General features: G+C 38.7%; 2 protein-coding genes across 3 annotated transcripts in view; one reads left to right on the top strand and one right to left on the bottom strand.

Annotated features, from left to right (window-relative positions):
* Positions 1-25,870, bottom strand: part of ZFP1 (ZFP1 zinc finger protein) — an 837,904-nt gene that overhangs the window by 491,843 nt on the left and 320,191 nt on the right. The gene's annotated exons all lie outside the window — the stretch shown is intronic.
* Positions 1-25,870, top strand: part of GLG1 (golgi glycoprotein 1) — a 123,860-nt gene that overhangs the window by 61,018 nt on the left and 36,972 nt on the right. For both annotated transcript variants that reach the window (XM_054710128.1, XM_008139665.3), the window contains exons 2-7: positions 4,035-4,067; positions 6,485-6,571; positions 10,142-10,357; positions 16,231-16,434; positions 17,296-17,367; positions 19,874-20,057. In XM_054710128.1, the coding sequence (XP_054566103.1) occupies positions 4,035-4,067; positions 6,485-6,571; positions 10,142-10,357; positions 16,231-16,434; positions 17,296-17,367; positions 19,874-20,057 (796 nt within the window). The remainder of the gene's footprint in view (positions 1-4,034; positions 4,068-6,484; positions 6,572-10,141; positions 10,358-16,230; positions 16,435-17,295; positions 17,368-19,873; positions 20,058-25,870) is intronic.

The following is a 25,870-nucleotide window of genomic DNA, read 5'->3' on the forward strand; positions in this document are numbered from 1 at the left end:
CTTGTCTCCCTGCGGGTTGAAGAAAAGCCGCGCACCCAGCCGCCCGCCGCCGGCCCGATTCGCGTGCCTCCGTACCTCAGCTTTTCAGCGATTGTGCTTCTTTCTCTTCTTAGTTGTAAATCTTCCACTCAGCCAGCTTTCCCGTGGTTCTGGGTGGTAGACGTTTTTGTCTTTTAGTTGTATTTTTGAAATTGTTGTGTGAGGCAGCAGATTAGTTGTTTAACTATGCCGCCATCTTGGTTCCTCTCCTCTTGTCTTACAGATTTTTTGAGATTATGATGATGGCTGTGGATCTCTTGTAAGAAAAAAATATACTCACATATAAAAGTTTATATTTAGATTTAAGACATTATCTCTTCTAAAGTCTGTTAATAGATCTTAAGTGGAAGAAATCCCTTTTCTAGTCCAAAGCCTGTCCTCAGGGGTCTGGAGAAGTTAAGTGACCCACCCAAAATCAAACTGCTTCTCTGCTGACTACTTGAGTGAGTTGGTTGTTCTCCCACCATTCTGTTCCTTTCCTTAAAACCAATTCTGTCCCTGGCCGCTGGGCGTAATCCTGTGAAACAAAAGGTTGCCAGTTCCATTCCTGGTAGGGCACATGCCCCGGTTGTGTGCACGAGGTAGCCAATTCACATAGATGTTTCTTGCTCTCCCTTTCCCTTTCTCTCTAAAAAAAAAAAATCAATTTAAAATCTTAAAAACAAAACAAAACAAAAATACCAATTCTGAATTTACAAAACTTAAAGGAAGGACTGGGGGTGTTAAAACTTAAAATCAACTGTTTCAGCTTTGGCTTACTCATCTAGGAAATTAAAGTACTCTAATACCCCAAACATTTAAATCATTGATTTAGAAAAGCCAAATGAAGTTAGCAAAATTGTTCTTTTAAAAAAATTCTCACCCAAGGGTATGTTTTTACTGATTTTAGAGAGATAAGAAGGGAGAGAAGGAGATAAAAGCATCGATTGATTGCCTCCTGGGGACCAAACCCGCAACCCATGTATGTGCCCTGACTGGGAGTTGAACCCCAAACCTTCCAATTTATAGGACAACACTCCAACCAACTGAGCCAGACTGGCCAGGGTTAGGAAAAAATTTTTTATAACTTGTTGTGGTTATTCAAAGGCTTATCCAGAATTCCTAGTTGATCTAATTATTCCACCAGTTTCTTACCTGGCCTACCTATATCTAAATTCATTATATATCTGTCACATCACTCCAGAGCAGCGATTTTCAACCTTTTTCATCTTATGGCACACATAAACTAATTACTAAAATTCTTGGCCAGCTATTGTGTTGCCTGTTGTCATATTTTTTATGTGATAATCTAAGGGAAAAGAGGTTGGTGCCCTTGACTAAATAGGCATTACATGTTTTTAAAATTATTGCAGTACACTGGTTGGAAATTGCTGTTCTAGAGCACTAGTTCTGTTTACTCATCATGTCTGCCTCTCCTTTTCTTGCACCTCCTAAAGGCCCCCAGCTCCCCATCACTCTGCTTAACCTGACCTGCCGAGACTTTTGGAGGAGGTACCAAACTGAAAGCATAAATCCGGTTTTATCTCCTAGGAGTGCACCTTTCATCACATTACTCAGTTTCTCTGTATTGCAATATCTTCACCTGTAAAATTGAACACATTACCACTTATCTTCCAGCCTGTCATGTTGTAAGAAATAAATGTAGCCCCTAGCTCAGATAGTTGACAGCTTTCACTATTTCCTGCTACACCCATCACATTCTTCATTGGAGTTAGGCAGGTGTCTCCCTTTCTCCCTTCCTCTCTCTCTCTCTCTCTCTCTCTCTCTCTCTCTCTCTCTCTCTCTCTAAACACAATCAATCAGTTAAAAAATGACAACAGCCAAAAACAATAGCTATTCATTGTGAATGAATCAAAATTATACCCTTTTGTCGGATGGGCAAAAACATAATATATTTCTTGGTGTGCTGCAGAATTTTAGTAATTAGTTTATGTGTGCCATGAGATGGAAAAATTTGAAAATCACTGTTCTGAACCAATATTATGTCCTTGGATTGTAAAAGCCCTTTTAAATTCCTAAAATTAATTATTTGCAATTACACTTAGAAATTCTTCATAGCTCTTCAGTTCTATGAATATCAATGGCTTAACATCATAACCTTGTTCTTAAGGTATTTCTATATTGTCATCTTCTCATTCTGAATCTAGAATGAAAGAAAAATAAGAAAAATTGATTGTTGATTGCAAATCAAAGCAACAAAAAAGATGAAAGCCAAACACTGGTCTCCAAATTTGCAGTTCATTTGTCTCTGTGGATTATATCATTCCTTCATAAAAAGTACAGTACTCTGTAATTACCAAAGAAATTCACTAAATTACATCATAACTGTCACCAATTGCAATTTAAAGGTTTTGGAATTTGCTTGATAGGTATATTAGTCACTTTTTTCTTTAAAATTTCAAGGGCTTATAATGACAAATATTTATTTTTCTTGCTCATGGCTATGTGGGTCAGTTAGCATGGCTCTGCTCCGGTCTCCTAGTTGGATTTAGGTCTGCTCCACGTGCCTCCTTGTACTGGCAGCAACCTAGACATGTTCTTCTCAGGAATGTGAGAGCACAAGTCAACCACCCAAGCACATTTAAAGTTTATGCTCATAATATGTCTGCTACAATCTCCTTAGCTAAAGCAAGTCCTAGCCTAACATCAGTGGAGCAAGGGGTGTGTGCCAAGTCCTAGCAGGAGGCTGTGTATTTACAGGGCAAAGAATCCAGATATCAAATCCTATAAAGAGTGACAACTGAGGAAAATAATTCAGTCTACCTCTATAGGGAAGCAGGTCATTGAAACAATCATATATTTGCTATTATAGGTTCCTTTGGACTGTAAACATGACAACACTTTTCCCCCCCCCATGGTAAATTACATGTTATTTGACTAGGTTATTTTGAAAATTCCCCAATGCTCTGAGTTTCTTTCAAGATTGCCCCTTTAATATAAAGTTATTTAGTAGAAATGAATATGAGTAAAAATTTATAATGATATGAATTGCCTTCCATGCTTTGTTTGAGAAAGAACTAGGATTGCTGATTGGTTGAAAAATCTAAAGGAGGGATTAAAGGGGGATTATGTAGAAAACGGCCTAAATTTATTCTTGCCTGGTCGGAGTGGCTCAGTGGTTGAGCATCGACCTATGAACCAGGAGGTCATGGTTTGATTCCTGCTCAGGACACATGCACAGGTTGCAGGTCTATCCCCAGTTGGGGGACGTGCAGGAGGCAGATGATCGATGATTCTTTCTCATCACTGATGTTTTTATTTCTCTCTCCCTGTCCCTTCCTCTATGAAATATGTATATTTTTTTAAAGTTAAAAATAAAATAGATAAAGGAGATGTGTATTTCAAAGCTATGCAATATTAGGTATAACCTAGTCTAGCTTTTTTGTCATGAAATTAAAAATTTATTTTATCTCTGGTACATGTACCTGGCTTTACAAAACAGATACATTCATGGGAATATATATATAATTTCTGTTTTTTAAATTTTTAAATTATAAACTTGCAAGGTTATAGACATTACAAGATTATAGAAGGTACAAACATAGTACACAGAGGTCCTGTGTACCCATCACCTGGCTTCCCCTAACAGTGACAGGAGACTAAATTTTAAATAATTTATGGACCACTTTTGCTCTCTTAAATAAGCCTGTTTTCTTAGATATTTAATTTTCTTTAAAGAAAGGACATCTTTATTGTGCTTGATCCTCTAGCTTTCAGAATTATGAAGTGTCACATAAGGACCCTATGTCACTATTGCTTTATCTCTAGTACATTCTTCTTCATTTTCCCCGTTTTCCGATTGTACCATTGGTTGGGAAAGGATTATATCTCACCTACTTTTCTGGTGTATTTTTTCAGTAAAAGCCCCGTTTTACTTCTTATTTTGAAGAAACATATTTAGTTGAATATTCAAACTTCTTGTTTTGAGTTTATTTTGGTGGTGTTTGAAAACTTGAGATTTTTTTAAACATCATCTCTTCTTTTTTTCCTTTTAGCCTGAAAATGAAATTTCTTCAGATTGTAATCATGTAAGTATGACTTTTCATAATTCACCATATGTGCTTTGTATATATATATGATGAGAAAATTTGGGATGCTTTCCCTGATGTTTCAAAAAGCATTATGTTTTTTTAAATTATCTTAATCTTAAAAAGAGGCTGATAAATCTTGTATAAGGGCCATGATAAATTTATAAATATCCCTCCTCTGTAGAAACCAGCAAGTTCTGCCAAATAATATTTCTGTACTTGAGCTTATAATTTTTTACAGCTACCATATGAAATAATTGATTCTGTGTTTATCAAGTTTACAAGTTAGATTTCTGTATTTTAAAGTTGTTTCCTTTCGTCATTATAAAGTCATCTAGTAGTTGCAGAAGTGACTATAGGTTCCTCAAAGCCTAAAATATTTACTTTCTGGCTCTTTGCAGAAAAAGTTTGCTAAACTCTGCTCTGACCTTATGGATAGAAATATAAATTTTATAAACTTAAAAAAAAGTAGTCATCTTAAAATGCATATATACTTTGTTCCAGCATTTCAACTTCTAAAGATTTATGTGTAGTTATACTTAAAAGAATGGATTAAAATGTGTCTATGAAAGGCTATTTGTTATGGCATTATTTATAAAGCAAAAGATTAGGGGGAAAAAACCTCAAAATTCGTCAGCAGACTCATCTGGCAGAGGAGAAGCCCAAAAAGATATGTACCATAGAACCCCAAGGGCTGGAGAATAGTAAGTATATGAAAGGAAAATAGGGACAAATAGTGTACAGAAAATAGGAGAATTGATATCATAAAAAGAGAAGACTAGGACCCAGACACAGAGGGAGGAATGTGAATATTTAAGGAGAAGATGGCCGGCCTTCAACAAGAGTAGAGAGGCCTCAGAAAAAATCAGTACTATTGACACCTTGTTCTCAGACTTCTAGACTCCAGAATTGTGAGAAAAATAAATTTCTGTGTTTAAGCCACTCAGTCTGTAGTATAGTGTTATGACAGCCCTGGCAATCTAAGAATACATGTGGGTTGGCATTATAATTTTTCCCATTAGAGGTAATGGGAACACATTTTAAAAATGGAATAACTTTCTACCTAGTAGAGAGTTTAGGGATAAATTAATGTCATTAAAGCAAGAGATAAGATAGTTATGAGCAATTTTTTTGGCCAGTGAAATTGAAAATGTTGATGCAATGGATAAATTCCTAGAAAAACAAACTTACTAAAACTAACATAAGTTGAAAATCTGAATAACCCAACGTTTATTTTAAATGAATAAAGAAAAAAATTATGATACAAAAAAATTGGATCTGTAAATAAAAATCTTCCCAAAAATGAAACTTCCAGGACCAGATGGATTTATTGGTTAATTTTCACACACATTTAAAGAAGAATAACACCAGTCTTTCAAACAGTAAAAACGTGGAAACATTTTCCTGTTCGTTATGAGGCTAACATAACCTTAATATCGCCTAACAAGTATATGTCAAGAAAGGAAGCACAGGCCAATGTCACTCATGAATTGTAGATGAGAAAATGCTATGCAAGTTAGTAGCAAACTGAATCCAGTAAAATATAAGAAGGGAAATACATCAAGACTGAATTGGTTTTACTCTATAATTGAGGTTAAATTTAATATTTGAAAAATAATCACAGTGAAGAAGAAATATCTTATATCTCAACAGACATATTAAAAAGCATTTGATTAAATTCAATAGTTTTTTAAGCTTTTATTATGGGAAATTTTCTAAAATGCATAATTAGACTAAAGATTTCATGGATAGGTTAATTTACAAAAATCAGTTGTATGTTCTGTTGACCAGCAATGAATAACTGAAAATGAAATTAAGAAAACAATTTCACTTATAATAGCATCAAAAAGAATATACTATTTAGGAATAAAATGTAATAAAAGGAGTGTAAAGTCAACCTTATAGTGTCAAGGGTTTTAAAGGAATGAAGACAGATATACCTGGAAACTAGACTCTGGGTGACTCCTTCATAAAACTGATTTATGAAAGTTCTGTTGATTGTGAAATCTGTGACTAAACCCCAAAATCTGAGCTTTTGGATTAGACTTTTTGGGCTTAAGCAGAATTTAGCTTATACTATTTATATTTTCTCTGAAAACTACAGCAGGAATTTTGGTTTTAATTTTTTTCTTGACTTAAAAAAATGTTTTTTAGTAAAAAAAAAAAAGAAAAAAGTATATCTGAATGGTAGTTTTATTTTGTCTGTACCTTTTTTCCCTTTTATCTACAAATGCAATGGCATTTTGTTTCTCTTTTCTGTTCGTTAACTGAGGCATGAATATGCTTTATCTGACTCTGTACAAGGAATTTTTATCATTTATTTGTGTCATAATTTATCATAAATCACTTATATTTATGAAATTGATGGTAAATTTCCTACAAGTCTAACTGAAGTTTGTTTCTTCTCTTGTACCTAGTTGTTGTGGAATTATAAGCTGAACCTAACTACAGATCCCAAATTTGAATCTGTGGCCAGAGAGGTTTGCAAATCTACCATATCAGAGGTAAGTTGTAAAAGAATTTTGTGGGTGTTTAATGGTATAGAAGAGAAAATTACATCTCTTTCAGACCAGTCATTAAGGGAGGAATGACTCATTCAGTTACTTTACTTTTCTTGGAATTCACATCTGTATTGGTTGAGAGATAGGCCAAGGCCAGTATAATTAGACTTCTTTTTGTTAATGTTCACCTACACTTACAGTAGGATGCTGTTGATTCAGGCAAGCTGATAATCAGGCTCTGTTGGTACCCAGAGAATACAACTGCTTCTATCTTCAGCTCTGCTCTCACACTTTCACAGTCTGCTTATGTCTGAGGCATACCAAAATGGTTTCCCCAGGAGGCTTATAAATATTCCTAAGTATTTTGGCTATATAGTTGGATCAATTGAACCACAGAGGCATATGCTTCAAATAATAGGAGTTAGCCTTAAAAATATGTATAAAATATTATGTCAATTGTTATAAATGGATGTTGAGACTAATGACAAAAATAATGAACATGTGTAGAATTGAATGGATGTTAATTGGGGGAAAATTTCAATTCTCTTGGCTTAATGTGAACAAATATTAGTGAAAATTGTGATATAGAAATTCTTATTTTATTTTTTGTAATCAGTAATAGAAATTCCAGAAAGTCAGCGATTTCTGTATACAGAGCACACAGTTGCTATTTTTCCACCTCAAAGGTAATTATCATAGATCTTGCAACATGTAGATCTATCCTCAAACTACCCTATTTGGTGGCTTAAGTAGGGACCATTTTCTCCTGAGCTTTTAAGGAAGACCCTGCTCCAGCCATTAAGCCTTCAGTTTGTGTTCCTCACTTAAGTCATTATGGGATCCCATAGAACCTGTTTCTTCCTCAAATCTTCTAATCTTGGATCAGGTATGTTTTATTCTTTTATAGCAGTGACCTTTCTTCATATTTACTCTCAGGCTTCAGAATAGAATGACCTATCTTTGAAACATTGATCTTTAGCTTCTAGCTTCAGTATTCTGCTTATCACATTCCCTTAGCTGGTGACATGACTAGCTATACATACCAGTTTGATTGCCATGTGGAAATTTAGCTCAGAATATATGCAGGTACATTAGAATAATTTCACTCTGCTTGCTTATTTTATATATAAATTCATAGGTTTTAAAAGAAGAAGATAACTGGAAACTAGACTCTGGAATCTCTCTCTCTCTCTCTCTCTCTCTCTCTCTCTCTCTCTCTCACACACACACACACACACACACACACACACACACACACACACTTCCTTATAATGTGTATGTAATCATGGCCCTCTTGTAACTTTTGGGGGGTGCTTTGATTCTGAAAAAGATTCAGGTAACACGGACACTTCTCCCTTCCTTGAGGGAGATTATATCAGAGTCAAGAAAATTAAATATCAGGAAAAAACATAGTTGCCAACTAAATATTTTATTCTACATCTCCTTCCTGTCTTTCTTAATTTTTGGAATCCTACTTCCAAGGAGAAAAACAATATCCCAAGAATACCTGCAAATTACAAACCAAATTTTTAATATACCCCTCCCCCCATGATTGAGCCAAATACTGCTTGCTTTCCCCAAACCTTCATATCAGAAACAGAGTGGATCTGCACCCAGCCTCTTTAGAGTTTACTCCCACCCATAAATATATTGATGATTTAATGCTGTTTTTTGCTGTTAATCTTAGACATTTTCCTTCTGTCATATTAAACTTTTATCCAGTACAATGGTTGAAGAAAAGTATAAACTTCTAATTCAAATACCAAACATCCTATTGCAATTGGCAGTGAACTGAAATACAAACAGGTACTACATCTCTGTATTTCAGTGAAATCTCAAGTGATTAAAAGTAAATAATACATTTAATTTCTTCTTGGGGTTCAATCCAAACTGTGCTCTTGTTCTTTCTTCAGATTTTTAAACTGCTGATTTCCCAGCATTAGAGCCTATCTGAATACTTCTACTTCATTAAATGTATAAACCCAGGTGTCTACCACTACCCTGTTGTGTGTTTCTTTTGTGTTTTTTTTTTTTTTTTTTTTGTAATACATGTTTTTTTTCAGGAAGGGAGAGTGAGAGAGATAGAAATATTATTGATGCAAGAGAATCATTGACCAGCTGCCTCTTGCACCCCCTCTACTGGGGATCAACCCTGCAACTGGGACATGTGACCTCCTGGTTCATAGGTCTACACCTAACCGCTGAACTACACCAGCCCAGTGAGACTTTCAAGGAGCTATTCCTCCTTTCACTTTTGAAACTGAACACTGTTTTACTTACACAAAAATATCCTTTTCCTGGGAATAATATTGATGGCCATCTTTTTAGGCATCACAAAAAAACTCAAGGTTAGACTGAAAGAATTGCATTCATCTTGACTGTTGAAGATCTATGCTGCCTCTTGAAGCCAGTGTGAGACTGTTTACTTAAATGCCAAAGTTTGCTTTTTTAAAAGTAAATACAACTTTCTGTCTTGAACTGAGTCTTTGACTTGCTCTGGAGTTAGACATAAAGAGACCCAGTGGCCTATAGGATAATAAGTGTATGGTATGTCCTTCACCCAGCACCTTTTGGGAAAGAGATTGTATTTGTTTTGCCCTATGTACATATTTACAGTAAGTGATGTAATAGTGGAGAATGGTCTCCATTGGTTTCAAAAAACCAATAAAACCAAAATATTCCTTCTCATTTATATTCAGAATAGATATTTACATTTGTCTCCTTCCTCTTGTCAAAACTACCATTTTTTAAATTTCTTTAAATATAATAATAGGCTTTTTCCAAGCAACTTTCTTTGCTTTATAATTTAAGCTTGTAGCCCTATAAGTAGGTTTTGCTTTTTTATGCCTGAATTTCAGCATTTTTTGCTAATTTGCTTTAGTAGCATTTGTGGTTTGGTATGCACTTGTGTGCTTGATCCACTAGATCACATGTCTAAACCTCCCACATTAAACTGGCCTTCCTCTTCTCAGACTTCTTGCCAAACTGCACTGAATATTTTAAACATGATTCTAGTCCAGCCATAGTGGTAAAGTTGAGATTTTACTAAATTCAAAAACACATGTCCATATTTGTAGTAGGTTCAGAACTCATTAATGTCATGTCAAGAAGTAATATTATGCCTTTCCTCCTTCCTTTGGCCATTAGGTTTACTTAATGATAATAGTTTGCTATGTAGCTTGGCTTGGGACATGCAACCTGACTTCAGTTCTGCACCTGTTTTCCAGACCTGTTCTCTAGATTAATCTCCTTACATCCATTGCATTCTTTGCATGCATAAAGGGATTTCTCAGTAGAACCATTTAGAATGTTAAAAGCTCCTTTTAATTATATGTCAATAAAGCTGAAATTTTTAGCAGCTCTTTTTACTCCATTTGGACATGAGTTCTATCTAGCATTTGTATATGTATGTATTTTCTTACAAAACACATTAATCAGGTGTTTTCTAGAGGGCACAAACAGTATGAGTAGGCATGACACACTATCAACAGGAAAATATCATTCTTTCTTTCTTAAAAGCTGTTTGATGTGAGAATAAAACACTGTGTAAAACAGCCACTTTATTTTGAGCAGATTAAAGAATGTGCTGATGAACCAGTAGGAAAAGGTTACTTGGTTTCCTGCTTGGTGGATCACAGAGGCAACATCACGGAGTACCAATGTCACCAATACATCACCAAGATGACGGCCATCATTTTCAGTGATTACCGTCTAATCTGTGGCTTCATGGATGACTGCAAAAATGACATCAACATTCTGAAATGCGGCAGCATTCGGCTTGGAGAAAAGGTATGTACTTACCTACTACACTGGTTTCACCAGAGGGGTCTTAGGAACTTGAGAAATGAAAAGCTTTATATAACAAGCATGCAAAAAATTTAGGGCTAGAGGTGGCCTTTAAGTTGAAGTCCAGACAGCCTCAAGGTCTAAGGCTAGTTGACCTGTGAATGCATTTTATCTGTTCGTGACAAAATGTTCCAAAAGTATGGAGAAGTAGGGGAACTAATATCTGCTAAGTGGTGTTACCTTCAAAATATTAAAACACTTGCTGGTTCCCTGTAACATTCTCTGGCAAAGCATTTTGTAGTCTTGTGGGAATAGTAGTTGGGTTAGGAGAGACTTGAATTCTCAAAACTTTCTCTGCATATACCTCACTGTTGCCATAAAAATCACTCAGGTCCAGCCAGTGTAGGTCAGTGGTTGAGCTTTGATCCATGAACCAAGAGGTCACTGGTTTGATTCCTGTTTGGGCACATCTCCAGGTTGCAGGCTCAATCCCCAGTGAGGGTGTGCAGGGGCAGCTAACCGATGTTTTTGTCTCATTAATGTTTCTATCTCTCTGTTCCTCTCCCTTCCTCTCTCTCTAAAAATCAGTAAAAACATTTTTAAAAAATCACTCAGCATACCTGCACAAAAGACAATATTTATTTATTTTTAAAAGACAATATTTAAATATTAGAAAATTTTAAGATATATGAAAGTACTTCTAGCTTGTCACAAGAAAGGTACTCTACAAATGTGATGTATTACCTTCTCAGAAGAACTAGTTTTAGTAAAAACAGGAAAGAAAACTACCTAGCTGGTTTCTTCTTCCTTAATGACATCTGATCTTATTTTTGTCCTTATTAGTCTCTTGTCTAAAAGGTCAAAATGGAGGTTTGACCAGGTTTATTCTGAATTCGTTTGCTCAGAAAAAAATGAAAGAAACTCATGAAAAGTAACAGATGCCAGTGGGAGAGGTAGTCTGGGGCTGGTATGTCATCAGCTATTAATTGCCACTGTTCATTAATCTGCTTTTTAGGAAATGTTAAGAAAAATAAAATCCATTTGTCTCTTTGCCCCTATTTGTTTAGTGCACCAGGCCTTGCAGGCTTCTCTCACGGAGGGATGAGGGCATAGTATTGTATGCCAGAAGGTTTTAGTGCTGGTTATTGTCTGACTGTCACCGAGTAACCTTTCTTTCATATCAGCACAGGGCTCTGGCCCTTTCACAGGGCACCTCTGAGTCTGTCTTGAGAGCACTGTGAACTTGGCAGGCAGCTAAAAAAAGGCTGGTTTAATAAAGAAGGCATATTTTTTCCTTTCCCAGCAGATTCTAGAAATGGCACAAAAGCACTAAGTGAGGGTTGGAACTGGATATAATCTCCAATACCCAATGTAAGTCAGAGGAGTTTCCTGATAATTCAACCCTCACTCTTTAATATCTTCACCTACGTGTTCCAGACACACTGTTCAGGAATCAGTGATGACATTTCTTTATATTTGTGATTAGGGAAGGTGGACCAATACAATTCACCTCTCTTTGTAGTTCTTCCCTGTTGACTGCCAAGATAATCACTAGTTGGCTTCCCACTAGCAATCAGAATTGTCAATATAAAACCTAATTTCAATGGCATGTACGAGTTAAGTCTGCAGTGACTGAAATGATTGCAGAAAATGCTAGAGCCCAAAGACATGGCTGTTTTCAGCTTTGTTAAAATAACAAAAGATGTGTTAAGGGCCAAAGATGGCGGCATAGGTAAACACCTGAACTGCCTCACACAACAATTTCAAAACTACAACTAAAAGACAAAACGGATATCATCCAGAACCACAGGACGGCTGGCTGAGTGGAAATTCTACAACTAGAAGGAAAGAGAAAAGCACACTGAGACTCAGAGGAGCTGCGGAAGGCAGAGGTACGGAGGCGCACGCGGAGAGGGCTGGCAACTGAGTACGCGGCTGTCTTTTTCAAGTGGGAGGGAGACCAAAGCTCCCGACTGCTCTGAACTCCAGTTCCAGGCAAGACTCTGGGGACCCAGACTCATACGGGGAGAAACTTGACTGTCTGGCAGTGGGCGAAACTCGAAGGCGGCTTTCTCTCAGAGGTGCTTGCAGTGATTACCACGGGACACTGAGACCCAGGGGCTTCTTAGGGCAGGGCTGACGGGAAGCCATTGCTGTTAGCTCCGCCCTGAGACTCCGCCCCATCCAAGCTGAGCACACAGGCTTTTGCATATGGATACCTGGTCCTTTGAATTCTAAACTTACCTAACAAACTGCAGCTGAGTGAGTGAGACTCAGATCATCCAAAAGAAGGCCCAAGGCCCCACAGCAGCTTGCATTGCTTCACAGCTGGGCCTCATCTGGGCACCTCCAAAACCCAAACAAAGAAGAGGAATCTGCAGATCTCTCCATAACTCCTGCTGGGTGGCCTCAGCAGAGGCTAAATTAGCACCTCCTTAGAGATCCAAAAGCCAATGTACCCATGGGTCAGAGTGGCACCATCCAGATTACAACTCCTCAGATCCATAAGGGACACACTCAGGGGCACACTCAGTGAGCACCAAAGCCCCACTGAAGCAAGTATTGTCTCATAAGGGTGTCTCCAGCACAGATGTTCTCCCATCGTAGACACAGCTGATCCTCACAGCCAATTGGCCTGGAGGTCAATTCCTCCCACTGATACCAACAACAATCAAGGCTTAACTACAACAAGACAGCCCACAAAGGGGTGCACCAAGAGTGTCCACCTCAGGTAACTGGGGAGTCTGAGCCACTGGGCCCTATAGGACACTTAGCACACAAAGCCACCCTATCAACTCAGGGAAGCAGCCAAAATGCGGAGACAAAGAAACAGGTCACAAGTGAAAGAAATGGAGGAAAGCAAATGACTGGATATAGAGTTCAAAACAATAGTTAAGGTCAGATAAAGAGCTTCACAGATAAGAAAAAGCTAAAGGAGTTTATCACCGCCAAACCAGTATTATATGAAATGCTGAAAGGTATTCTTTAAGAAGAAAAAGGTAAAGATAAAAATTATGAACAACAAATGCATATCTGTCAACAAGTGAATCTAAAAATCACATGAATAAAAAATCTGATGAACAGAATAAACTGATGAATATAATAGAATCAGGGGCATAGAAAAGGAGTGGACTGACAATTCTCAGGGGGAAGGGGTGTGGGGGGTGCAGGAAGCGACTGGACAAAAATTGTACACCTATGGATGCGGACAGTGGGGGGTGGGTAAGGGCTGAGGGTGGGGTGGGAACTGGGTGGAGTGGAGCTATGGGGGGAAAAAGAGGAACAGTTGTAATAATCTGAACAATAAAGATTTATTAAAAAAATATAACAAAAGATGTTTCTATGTACTATCAACATGCATATTTTGGTCATTTTTGTATTTTGCTATACCTACCAGTTAGGTGAATTTCTGTTTATACCAGGCACTCCAACTCTGGCATCAAAAACTTGCTTGTATTTTGGGGACAGTAAGATGACTCATGCCTGCCCTTCTGAAAACATGTTCCTTCCTATATAATCCACTCTGGTGCTACAGCCAAATTTTAAAAAGGAGGCATGTCCTCAGCCCTTTTTTGCCTTTTCTAACTATAGTTTACTTCTATGTAGCTGATTATTTAGATATGAAAATTATCCTGGAAAATTAATGAGTCATTTTCTGACCACAGAAGAGAACAGGCTCATCAATTTCAAATTTGTTGCCACTGAAGCTTGCAAAGTCCTCTGTGACTGGCTTTGAACTGACCTGCTCTAAAAGTCAGAGAAAGGTCACGGTTAACCTGTTTGTACCCTTCTTTGTATGAACATACAAACGCCATGATTTCAAATTATGTGATTTTTTTCAAATGTTAATATATATAAAATTTAGCCGAAACCTGTTTGTCTCAGTGGATAGAGCGTCGGCCTGCGGACTGAAAGATCCCAGGTTCGATTCCGGTCAAGGGCATGTACCTTGCTTGCGGGCACATCCCCAGTAGGGGGTGTGCAGGAGGCAGCTGATCGATGTTTCTAATTCTCTATCCCTCTCCCTTCCTCTCTGTAAAAAATCAATAAAATATATTTAAAATATATATATATATATATATAAAATTTAGAACAAAGACTGTATATTATGATCTTTAGAATTTTCTAAATAAATATTGTAAAAATGAAAGTGCAGATCTCTAAAAGTAAAGTGTAAATCATTTCCATTGTCTGCAGAGAAAGTAGAATGTGGCGTCGCATACAGGAACTTAATATAGATGTGTGCCATATTATTACTACTTTTATACTTTTTACTCAGTAGTTGAGCATTCCCTGCTTTTAACCAATTACCTTGAATAATTCAGACATTCTTTTCCTCTTTGGGTAGTGATGTAGATCACAAAAGACACCAGAAACATTGAAATAGAGAATTTATAGCAGAAATGAAAACTGAGTTCTTGCCTGCTTTTTCTTTTTAATCCTCACCCAAGGAAATGTTTCTGTTGATTTTAGAGGGAGGGAGAGGGAGATGGGGAAAGAGAGAGGGAGAGAGAGAGAGAGAGAGAGAGAGAGAGAGAGAGAGAGAGAGAGAGAGAGAGAGAGAAGAGAGAGAGAGAAAATAAGCCTTACTCCAGATTTCTGGGGTTTGTGTTCATTTTTCTCTCTGTTGTCATCTTTTTGTTTCTTGTCCCTAAGAGTTTTATCTGTTAAGAATTAATCTCCAAAAGTGTTTTTTATCATATCAGGTTTGTAAGCATTAGATAGAATCATATAGGAAGTTCTATAGAACCCCAAGGTCTTAATTAGGCACCTTACATTCTGCAACTCGAATGAGTTGATAAACCCTCTAAGCTTCTGTTTGCTCATCTGCACAATAGATACACCACTCTTATCCCCGCTTCACAGGCATGTTAGGAGAGAACATGAACATTTTCATGTAGCTAGTTGGAACAAACTCAAACAAAATAGAAAAAATACTATACCTTTTTTGTTGAATTGAAATTTTACTTAAAGTAGATGTTTCCCTATTTGGTTTAAGGAGTCTTTTTATTATGTACAGATGATTTCATAGACCTGGTATCTTACTATAACAAGATTTTATGTGTGTGAATGTGTACGTGATAGCACTATTTTTCTTCTGCTTTGACTTACTGTATTAATGGGTATACCTCTCAAGTTATTGAAGCATATCTCTTGAGTATAGAAAATTAGGATACTTGAATAGAAAATATTCAGGGGGAGTTTCTCATATTTTGAATGAATGAATGATTGTGGATGCAATGTACAATTAAAGGTAATTGGATGGCTTTAGGAAAGCTCTCAAAAGCAGTTTGTATAACGGTGGTAATCTTGTTAAAATTGCAGTAAGATAAATTCAAAACATCAAAGTGAATATACAGGTTGTATATATTTTCGTCTTTGTGAGCAGTGTAGAATAGAAAAAAGGAGAAACGGTCTCTGTAATATATTTTTTCAATGGATTCTGTGACTTGTTTTAGTAACTTGATGAAAAGCACTATTATTTGGGAAATACCCTTCAGAGATAAATGAACAGCGATTTCTGCAATGTTCAGTATGGACATCAGCTATGATCGAGCATTGGGCTAATGTGATTCTTTTAAATGTTTCTGACATTTTAAACTTTAAAAACTCAGGTTTCTATTTCCAGTGCTAACTAAACTATACTTAATTTCCCAGGACCTCTGTTTCCATTTGTACCATGCAAGTATTACATTCAAACCAAAGGTTATTGAGGACATTTTCTGTAATATGTGGTTGGTTCCCACCTGATTTCTCAATAGAACATCAATAAGCTAACTATATGTTCAAGTGTGTTGTTGTTTTTAACCAAATGATGTTTATTTGAAAGTCATTGTGGTGAGAGTTTTAAAATGTTAGTATCCTCACTATTTTAGGATGCACATTCACAAGGTGAGGTGGTATCATGTTTGGAGAAAGGCCTGGTGAAAGAAGCAGAAGAAGGAGATCCCAAGATTCAAGTCTCTGAAGTCTGCAAGAAAGCCATTCTCCGCGTGGCTGAGCTGTCCTCAGATGACTTTCATTTAGATCGGCATTTATACTTTGCTTGCCGAGATGATCGGGAGCGTTTTTGTGAAAATGTAAGTCAGTTCAGAAACTGTTCTTTTCTTTTTAAATTTTTTAAAATACTCTATTCCAGGAAACAAACAAAAACTTAACACAAACATCACATGTAGAAAAGCTACTAAAACTGGAAAGTGGAGTTGGTCTCAGGATAACTGAAAATGATGCTGGATGCTCAGCTTTGATTTAACATCCAGTTAACATTTGGCTTCTGACAATCTCCACACTTATTTTTTCTACTCTATCTAACTTCTCATCAGTTCTTGGGGATCTTATTTTATCTATAGGAATCCTAGTTTATCATGGAATCCCATTCACATCTATTCCATGACAAAAACTTTGCCGTATTGCATGTTTATATTTTTGGCCAAGATTAAAAAAAAACAAAACACCACACAGGTGGCTAACTGTTAAAACCAAATCCCTGATTACTACCCACAGACCCTACAGAACAACTTTCTAACACTGTAAATAGAAGAATCTCCATCTTTATTTTGAAGAACTGAGCATGACTTGTGTATATTCCCACTCTGCCTGCTGTTTTAATATAACAGCTTTCACCATCAAAGCTATTAATTATAAGAGTTTTATGTTGTAAAAAGGAAGGCTCATTGCCACTTCTCTTGATTCCCTAATTAACAGTATATCTGGGACTAAATGACAATAGACAAGACATATAGGAAACAAATTTTTATCTTTACTGCAGGCACTATTTTCTTTCAAATGCTGCTAAATTTTATAAATGGCTGAGCCATTTGTTCAAATGTACTCACATTATATTAATTTAACAAAGTTATTATATATAGGATTATGGATATTGCCTAGCATAACTACTTATCTAATAATCATTATCATAATGGGTATGTTTCACCTTGTAGACACAAGCTGGTGAAGGCAGAGTATATAAGTGCCTCTTCAACCATAAATTTGAAGAATCCATGAGTGAAAAGGTAAGTATTATTTTAAAACAGACCAATATTTTCATTTCTTTATATATATACACACACACACACACACACACATATACATACATACATACATATATACATACACACATATATACATACATACACATATACATACATATATACATATACATACATACATACACATACTAGAGGCCTGATGCACAAAATTCATGCAAAAGTAGGCCTTTCTTTCCCTGGCTGCTGGCACCGGCTTCCCTCCAGCACCCAGGACCCGGGCTTCCCTCGTAGGGGGAGGCCATGCCCACCCACCACAGCCTGCCAGTGGCTTGAGCTTCCCTCTGTGGGACGATCATGGGACAGTGGCTAGGCCCTCGACCAATTGCATAGCACCCGCCTTGGCTGGCCTGGCACCAGTGGGTGTCATAGCATGGTCCTGGATGGTCGTTCTGCTGTTGGGCCATTTGGTCGATTTTCATATTACGCTTTTATTATATAGGATATTTTTTATTGATTTCAGAGAGGAAGGGGGGAGGAGAGAGAGAGAGAGAAAGAAACATGAATGATGAGGGAGAATCATTGATTGGCTGCTTCCTGCATGCCCCCTACTGGGGATTGAGCCTGCAATTCGGGCATGTGCCCTTGACGGGAATCAAACCCGGGATCCTTCAGTCTGCAGGCACATGCTCTATCCATTGAACAAAACTAGCTAGGGCTTATTCATTTCTTAAAAACTTTCTTACATCATCTCAAATAATATTCTTATAAACCGATACCAAAATAAATGACTAGTAAAGCTAATCCTTTTCAGAGGCGAGACACTTGGCTTTTAGTAGGGAACCAAAGTATATTTTGCTTAAACCAAGAAAATGAAGCTTTATTTGTGATATCTGAACATTGGGAAGCCAATTTGGAATCAGTTTGGGGAGTAAAATCGAAAAAAAATTTTTTTTAAGTTTTTTTTAGTGATTTTTTTTAGAGAGGCAGAGAGAGAAACATTGATGTGAGAACATCAATTGGCTGCTTCCTGCACCCTCCCTATTGGAGACTGAGCCCCAAACCCAGGCATGTGCCCTGACCAGGAATTGAACCAGCAACCCTCTGGAGCATGGGGCAATGCCTAACCAACTGAGCCCCACTGGCCAGGGCAAAATGGTGAATTTTAGGTCAGAATTACACTGAAGTCAGTCCTACATACTCAGGAAGTTTAGGCTAACCAAACCATTGTGCTTCATAGGTAATTAGCTATTTAATTTATCAGCAGATATCTCATTAAGCATTCTCATTACTCTTAGTATTCTGTTCTTGGATGAATGCAAAAAAATTTTCATTACCTTTAAAAGTAATTATTTTTGTTTTTTTTTAATCCTGTCATCTTCTTTTCTGTGCAGCTGAAGAAATGTTTTTCATTTTCAGTTCCTTGACTATTGAGTAATTATATTTAAAAAGTATAGGCCCGGCTGGCGTGGCTCAGTGGTTGAGCAACGACCTATGAACCTGGAGATCATGGTTCGACTCCCTGTCAGGGCACATGCCTGGATTGCGGGCTCAATCCCCAGTTGGGGCTTGCAGGAGGCAGCCAGTGAATGATTCTCTTTCATCATTGATGTTTCTATCTCTCCCTCCCTCTTCCTTCTCTGAAATCAATGAAAAAATAGCCTATCTAATAAAGAGGGAATATGCTAATTGACCCTCACACCATTGCAAAGATGGTGGTGCCCACAGCCAATAAGGAGGGAATATGCTAATTGACTGCCCCGCCCTCAAAGATGGCGGTGCCCACAGCCACAAGATGATGGTGCCCAGTCCCCTCAGCCCCGCTGGGATGCCTGCCTCCAGAGTCCCTTAGTCCCCTCAGCTCCCCAACCGCCCAGGGCCAGCCCAAGGCACAGGCAAGCCTTGGATGTCGGTTGCCCAGCCACCCAGGGCCGCCTGAGGCTCAGGTAACCAGGGCCGCCTGAGGCTTGCACTGCCGGCAGTGGCAGCAGCAGAGGTGTGATGGGGGCGTCGCCTTCCCCTGATCGCTGGGTCGCCTCCCGCCCCTGAGGGCTCCCGGGCTGTGCGAGGGGGCAGGCCGGGCTGAGGGACCCCCCCTCCAGTGCATGAATTTTCATGCCCCGGGCGTCTAGTATTAAAATAAATAAATAAATAAAAATAAAAAGTATAGAATGAAACTTCCAAAGATTATGTTAGTTTCCACTTTGATTCTGGTGAAACTTACTGTAGGAATATTGTTAAATAGGAAAATAATACTTTGTCAAGATCTTGTATTAGAATACCAAATATGTATGTGTTTAGGACAGCTATTGCAGCAACCATCAGCAGTTCACTAGAAATCTAGGGTCCCCACCCATTTACTTCTGCTTCTTGTCACACTAGTTTAGCATGCTTGTGTTAAGTTTTAACCAAGCTTAAAGAGCATCTTGGTAACAACTGCTATTGTTGACATGTACTTGGCCATGAGAGATACATGGGAACAGCTGAACCACCTGAGCAGTCTTACAACTCTCTCGCTGCCTTCTTTATTCAGTGTCGAGAAGCACTAACAACCCGCCAGAAGCTGATTGCCCAAGATTATAAGGTCAGTTATTCATTGGCCAAATCCTGTAAGAGTGACTTAAAAAAATACCGGTGCAATGTGGAAAACCTTCCCCGGTCCCGGGAAGCCAGGCTCTCCTATCTTCTGATGTGTCTGGAGTCAGCTGTGCATAGAGGTGAGAGTTTATTTATTTTTATCCTTTTTATTCCTTCTTGGATTTACATTTTAAAGCTTCATGTACCGTTACTTTTCACCTATATTTGCTCTTTTGAGTACAGCTGTGCCTTGTTATTTAAGAGTCTTTTTTTAGGAATTGAAGGGTTGGCATCCCTACACCTTGTTGAAGGCCCTTTCTCTTAGCTCAGTAATCTCCAATTTTGTTTTCCTTTATATCTCTGCTTGCTTTTTTTTTCTTTTACAAGGTAAAGAATATTTCTCAAATACAAATATTTTAGTATTTTAAAATACCGAGAGGGTGTGGCAAATATAGGTTTATAGTTGTTCATATGTAAAAATCCTATCTAATAAAAACATAATATGCAAATTGACCATACCTCAGCTACACCCACCAGCCAATCAGGAGTGAGTATGCAAATTAACCCGAACCAAGATGGCTGCAGCCACAGAGAAAGCAGGAGGCTTGGGTTTCCCCGGCAATGGAGGAAGCCAAGCTTTCTGCCTGCCCTGGCCTGCCTTGGCCTCTGCTTAAGGCTACAAAGTTTCAGTTATAGAAGATAAATAAATCCCAACAAAAATGGCTGCGGCCACGGAGCGGGCAGGAGGCTTGGCTTCGCTCAAGGCTACAAAGTTTTAATTATAGAAGATAAATAAATCCCAGATATCAGGGCCTTTGCTTGGGCCACTGGGGGGCATGGCCGGCCTGCAAACCACCACAGGCACCTCACCCAGGCCACCCCATGCCCCAAGGGAACCCCCACCCTGATCCAGGACACCCTTCAGGGCAAACCAGCTGGCCCCCACCCGTGCACCAGGCCTCTATCTTATCTAATCAAAGAATAATATGCAAATTGACTGTAACTCCAACACACAAGATGGCTGCCCCCATGTGGACACAAGATGGCCGCCACAAGATGGCCAGCAGGGGAGGGCAGTTGGGAGGGACCAGGCCTGCAAGGGAGGCAGTTGTGGGCGATCAGGCCAGCAGGGGAGGGCAGTTGGGAGGGACCAAGCCTCCAAGGGAGGGCAGTTGGGAGAGACCAAGCCTCCAAGGGAGGGCAGTTGGGGGCGATCAAGTCTGCAGGGGCGGGCAGTTAGGGGTGACCAGGCCTGCAGGGGAGGGCAGTTAGGGACAATCAGGCTGGCAAGGGAGCAGTTAGGCATCAATCAGGCTGGCAGGGGAGTGGTTGGGGGTGATCAGGCTGGCAGACAGAAGCGGTTAGGGGCAATCAGGAAGGCAGGCAGGCGAGCAGTTGGGAGCCAGCAGTCCTGGATTGTGAGAGGGATGTCCCAGATTGGAGAGGGTGCAGGCTGGGCTGAGGGACACACACACCCCCAGCACGAATTTCGTGCACCGGGCCTCTAGTAATACAATAATTAATAAATAAGCCCTGGCTGGTGTGGCACAGTTGGTTGGTGCACCATACACCAAAAGCTTGCCAGGTAGATTCCCAGTCAGAGCACACATCCAGCTTGCTTGTTCAAGCCCCCGTTGGGGTGCACATGGGAGGCAACCAGTTGACGTTTCTCTCTCACATAGATATTTCTCCCTCTCTTTCTCTCTCCCTTACTTCCTCTCTAAAATCAATTAACATATTCTCAGGTGAGAATTAAAAAATAATCTAAATAAATAACAATACAAGAATGAACTCTTGTGTTTTGCATACTCACAACTGTAAACCTACTTTTGCCACACCCTGTACTATACCACATTTTTAGGACATAGTATAATGGTTTAGCAGATGAGCTTGGGTCAGAGAAAGATGACTTCAAGTTATGGCTCTATCACCAAACTAATTGGCTAAGTGTCCATTGTTTCTATTTTTTAATTTCTCTAAACCTCATTTTTCTTATCTATAAAAAAATAATATTACCTATGTTGAGGAGTTCATATGAGGATTGAATGAGGCTATTTGGCATAGCACTTAGTATACAATAAATGATAGGTAATGTTATTATTATTATTATAACAATGATGATGTTAAGAAATTAAAAGATGAAAGGATTATCCTACCAAGCCAGCGTTGTCTTTAATATTAGCTATAGACTACAAAAATGAAATTTCTACCTCTAATTGAATAAATGGTGCTGGGAGAGTTGGTTAGTGATTAAAAAGTTAAGTGGGGAAAAATAAGTCATTAAAGAAAACTCTGAACTTTTTGGTAACTTTTTTTCATATCTGGATGTTTGAAAGCAATGAAATAGCAGCTAGAGGCAATTTATGATCTTGGACTGAATACCAAACAAAGGGCATTTTGGAGACAACTGGGGAATATTGATTATGGTCTGCAATTAGGTGAATCCTAAAATGAAAAGTAGAGATTATTGACTAGTAAAGGCATATTATAAAACAGTATGCATAATGTAATCTAATTTTAGTATTTGAAAAATAGAGAGTTAATGTCCTTAAACTGCAAATCGACAAGAAACACAAAAAAGACTCAGTAAATTAGTGACCAGAGGATATGAACAGATAATTCAGAGAAGTTATACAGATTGCTAAAAAAAAGACTGATCATATTGACAAGGATATGGAAAAACTGGAACTATTGTACATTGCTGATGGGAATTTAAAGTGCTACAACCACTTGGGAAAATAGTTTGCCTATTTCTTAAGAAGTTAAACATACATTTCCCATATGACCCAGCCTTGTAACTTCTAGGTATTTGCCCAAGACATATGAAAGTGTATGGCCATGTAAACTCTTTTTTTTAAATTTAATAAATCTTTATTGTTCAGATTATTACAATAGTTTCTCCTTTTTCCCCCCATAGCTCCCCTCCACCCAGTTTCCACCCACCCTCTGCCCTTACCTCCCCTCTACTGTCCTCATCCATAGGTGTATGATTTTTGTCCAGTCTCTTTCTGCACCCCTCATACCCCATTCCTCCTGAGAATTATCAGTCCACTCCCTTTCTATGCCCCTGATTCTATTATATTCATCAGTTTATTCTGTTCCTCAGATTTTTAATTCACTTGATTTTTAGGTTCACTTGTTGATAGATACATATTTGTTGTTCATAATTTTTATCTTTACTTTTTTCTTCTTCCTCTTCTTAAAGAATACCTTTCAGCATTTCATATAATACTGGTTTGGCGGTGATGAACTCCTTTAGCTTTTTCTTATCTGTGAAGCTCTTTATCTGACCTTCAATTCTGAATGATAGCTTTGCTGGGTAGAGTAATCTTGGTTGTAGGTCCTTGCTATTCATCACTTTGAATATTTCTTGCCACTCCTGCCTGGCCTGCATAGTTTCTGTTGAGAGATCAGCTGTCAATCGTATGGGTGCTCCCTTGTAGGTAATTAACTGTTTTTCTCTTGCTGCTTTTAATATTCTCTCTTTGTCTTTTGCTCTTGGCATTTTAATTATGATGTGTCTTGGTGTGGTCCTCTTTGGATTCCTTTTGTTTGGGGTTCTGTGCACTTCCTGGACTTGTAAGTCTATTTCTTTCACCAGGTGGGGAAAGTTTTCAGTCATTATTTCTTAAAGTAGCTTTTCAGTATCTTGCACTCTCTTTTCTTCTGACACCCCCATAATTCTGATATTGGTACGCTTGAAGTTGTCCCAGAGGCTTCTTACACCATCTTCAACTTTTGGATTCATTTTCTTTTTGCTTTTCTGGTTGAGTGTTTTTTGCTTCTTTGTATTTCAAATCTTTGACTTGATTCTTGTGTTCCTCTAGTCTGCTGTTAGGTCTCTGTATAATATTTTTTATTTCAGTCAGTGTATGTTTAATTTCTAGTTGGTCCTTTTTCATATCCTCGAGGGTCTGGCTAAATTTATTGGCCTTTTCTAGGAAATTCTTGAAAAACCTTATAACCGTGGTTTTGAATTCTATATCCAGTCGTTTTTTTTGCCTTCATTTCTTTCGTTTGTGATCTGTTTCTTTGTCTCTGCATTTTCGCTGCTTCCCTGAGTTGGTAGGGTAGCTTTGTGTGCTAGGTTTCCTATATGGCCCAGTGGGTTGGCCTCCCAGTCACCTGAGGTGGACACTCTTGGTGCACCCCTTTGTGGGCTGTGTGCACAGTCTTGTTGTAGTTAAGTCTTGATTGTTGTTGGTATCACTGGGAGGAATTGATCTCCAGGCCAATTGGCTATGTGTATCAGCTGTGTCTACGCCGGGAGACCTGTGCTGGAGACAGCCTTATAGGACCAGACTTGCAGAATTGCAAAAGCCTCTGCGCTCAGTTTGGATGGGGCGGAGTCTCAGGGCTGAGCAGACAGTCTTGGCTTCCCATCAGCCCTGCCCTTGCGCGCGTGCCTCCAGACCTCTGCCTTCTGCGGCTCCCCTGAGTTTCCGCCTAACAGTCCAGATTCCCCCAGGCTCGCCCGGAACTGGGGTTCAGTGCAGTCGGAACTGGGGTTCAGTGCAGTCAGCAACTTCTGACTCCCTTCCGCTAGGGAGAGCTAGCGGCAACCTCAGCAGTCAGTCTTCTCTGCGTGCGCTCCTCCAGACTCTTGCCCGCCGCTGTTTCCCCGAGTCTCCGGGTCTTCGTGTGCCTTTCTACCTGACAGTCCAAACTCCCCCCGTATGAGCCTGGGTCCACGGTGTTTCGCCCAGAACTGTGGTTCAGTGCAGTCAGAACTGGGGTTCAGGGCAGTTGGGGGCTTCCTTCCCTCTCCCACCAGAGAACGCCAGCCAGGCACTCAGCCGCCCTTCCTCTCTGCGCGTGTGTCTCCATACCTCAGTCCTTTGCAGCTCCTCTGATTTTCCGTGAGCTTTTTTCTTTCCTTCTAGTTGTAGAATTTCCTCTCAGCCAGCTTTCCTGTGGTTCTGGATGATGTCCCTTCTGTCTTTTAGTTGTAGTTTTGAAATTGTTGTGCGAGGCAGCAGTTTAGGTATTTACCTATGCCGCCATCTTGGTTTCTCCTGTCCATGTAAACTCTTATACATGAATACTAGTAATAACTCTGTATGTAATAGCCCCAAAGTGGAAATAACCCAAATGTTCATCAGTAGTTGAAAGGGATAAACAAATTGTAGTATATCTATATTATGGAATAATATTACTTAGCAATAAAAAGGAATGAATTGTCAATACATGGATAAATCTTAAAATAGTTATGCTGAGTAGAAGTCAAACAAAAAAGAGTCCATATGATATGGTTCTATTTATATAGACTTCTAAAAATTAGAAACTAGTAAACTAATCTATAGTCACAGAAAGCAAATCAGTGGTTGACGGGTTGGGGTTGGGGTTGGGGGTGTGGAGAGGAAAGGGAGGGAGGGATTACAAGAGAGCATAGGGAAACTTTTGGAGTTGATAGGTGTGATCAGTATCTTGATGTGGTGATGATTTCACCAATGTATATGTATATGAAGCTTACCTAGTTGTGTAATTTAAAAGTATAGTTTCTTATATGTCAACTATACCTCAATAGAGCTGTGTTTTAAAACATTACTTAAGTTTTCCCAGTTGGCATTTATAGCTGAAGGAAGGTGGGAAGCTATAGTGAATATTTAAATGGTAGTCTTTCCACAAGCTTTTACTGTGGGCCAATAGAGATTGTTCTTGGCTTTTGTTTTTACCCAAATAGTTATCTTGTTGATAAGACTTTCATTGATAAAACGTTTGCATGATTAGTTTAGTAGTATAAAATCTGTATAATGCAGAACACTGACAAGATAAACCCTAGTCTCTGGAGTCTTAAACTCATTTTATGCTGATAAAGTTTTTGCTAAATTCTAAGCTTTTCAGTCTAGATAATAATGTGACTGGTATATTCTGGGGGAAAACGTGTACTTTTCATATGTGGTGATAATTGATCCTAATGCCACCATAATGTTATGGCTTAAATCCTAACTTA

Source organism: Eptesicus fuscus, chromosome 21 (assembly GCF_027574615.1).
Source record: "Eptesicus fuscus isolate TK198812 chromosome 21, DD_ASM_mEF_20220401, whole genome shotgun sequence".
In the NCBI taxonomy this organism is placed as follows: domain Eukaryota; kingdom Metazoa; phylum Chordata; class Mammalia; order Chiroptera; family Vespertilionidae; genus Eptesicus; species Eptesicus fuscus.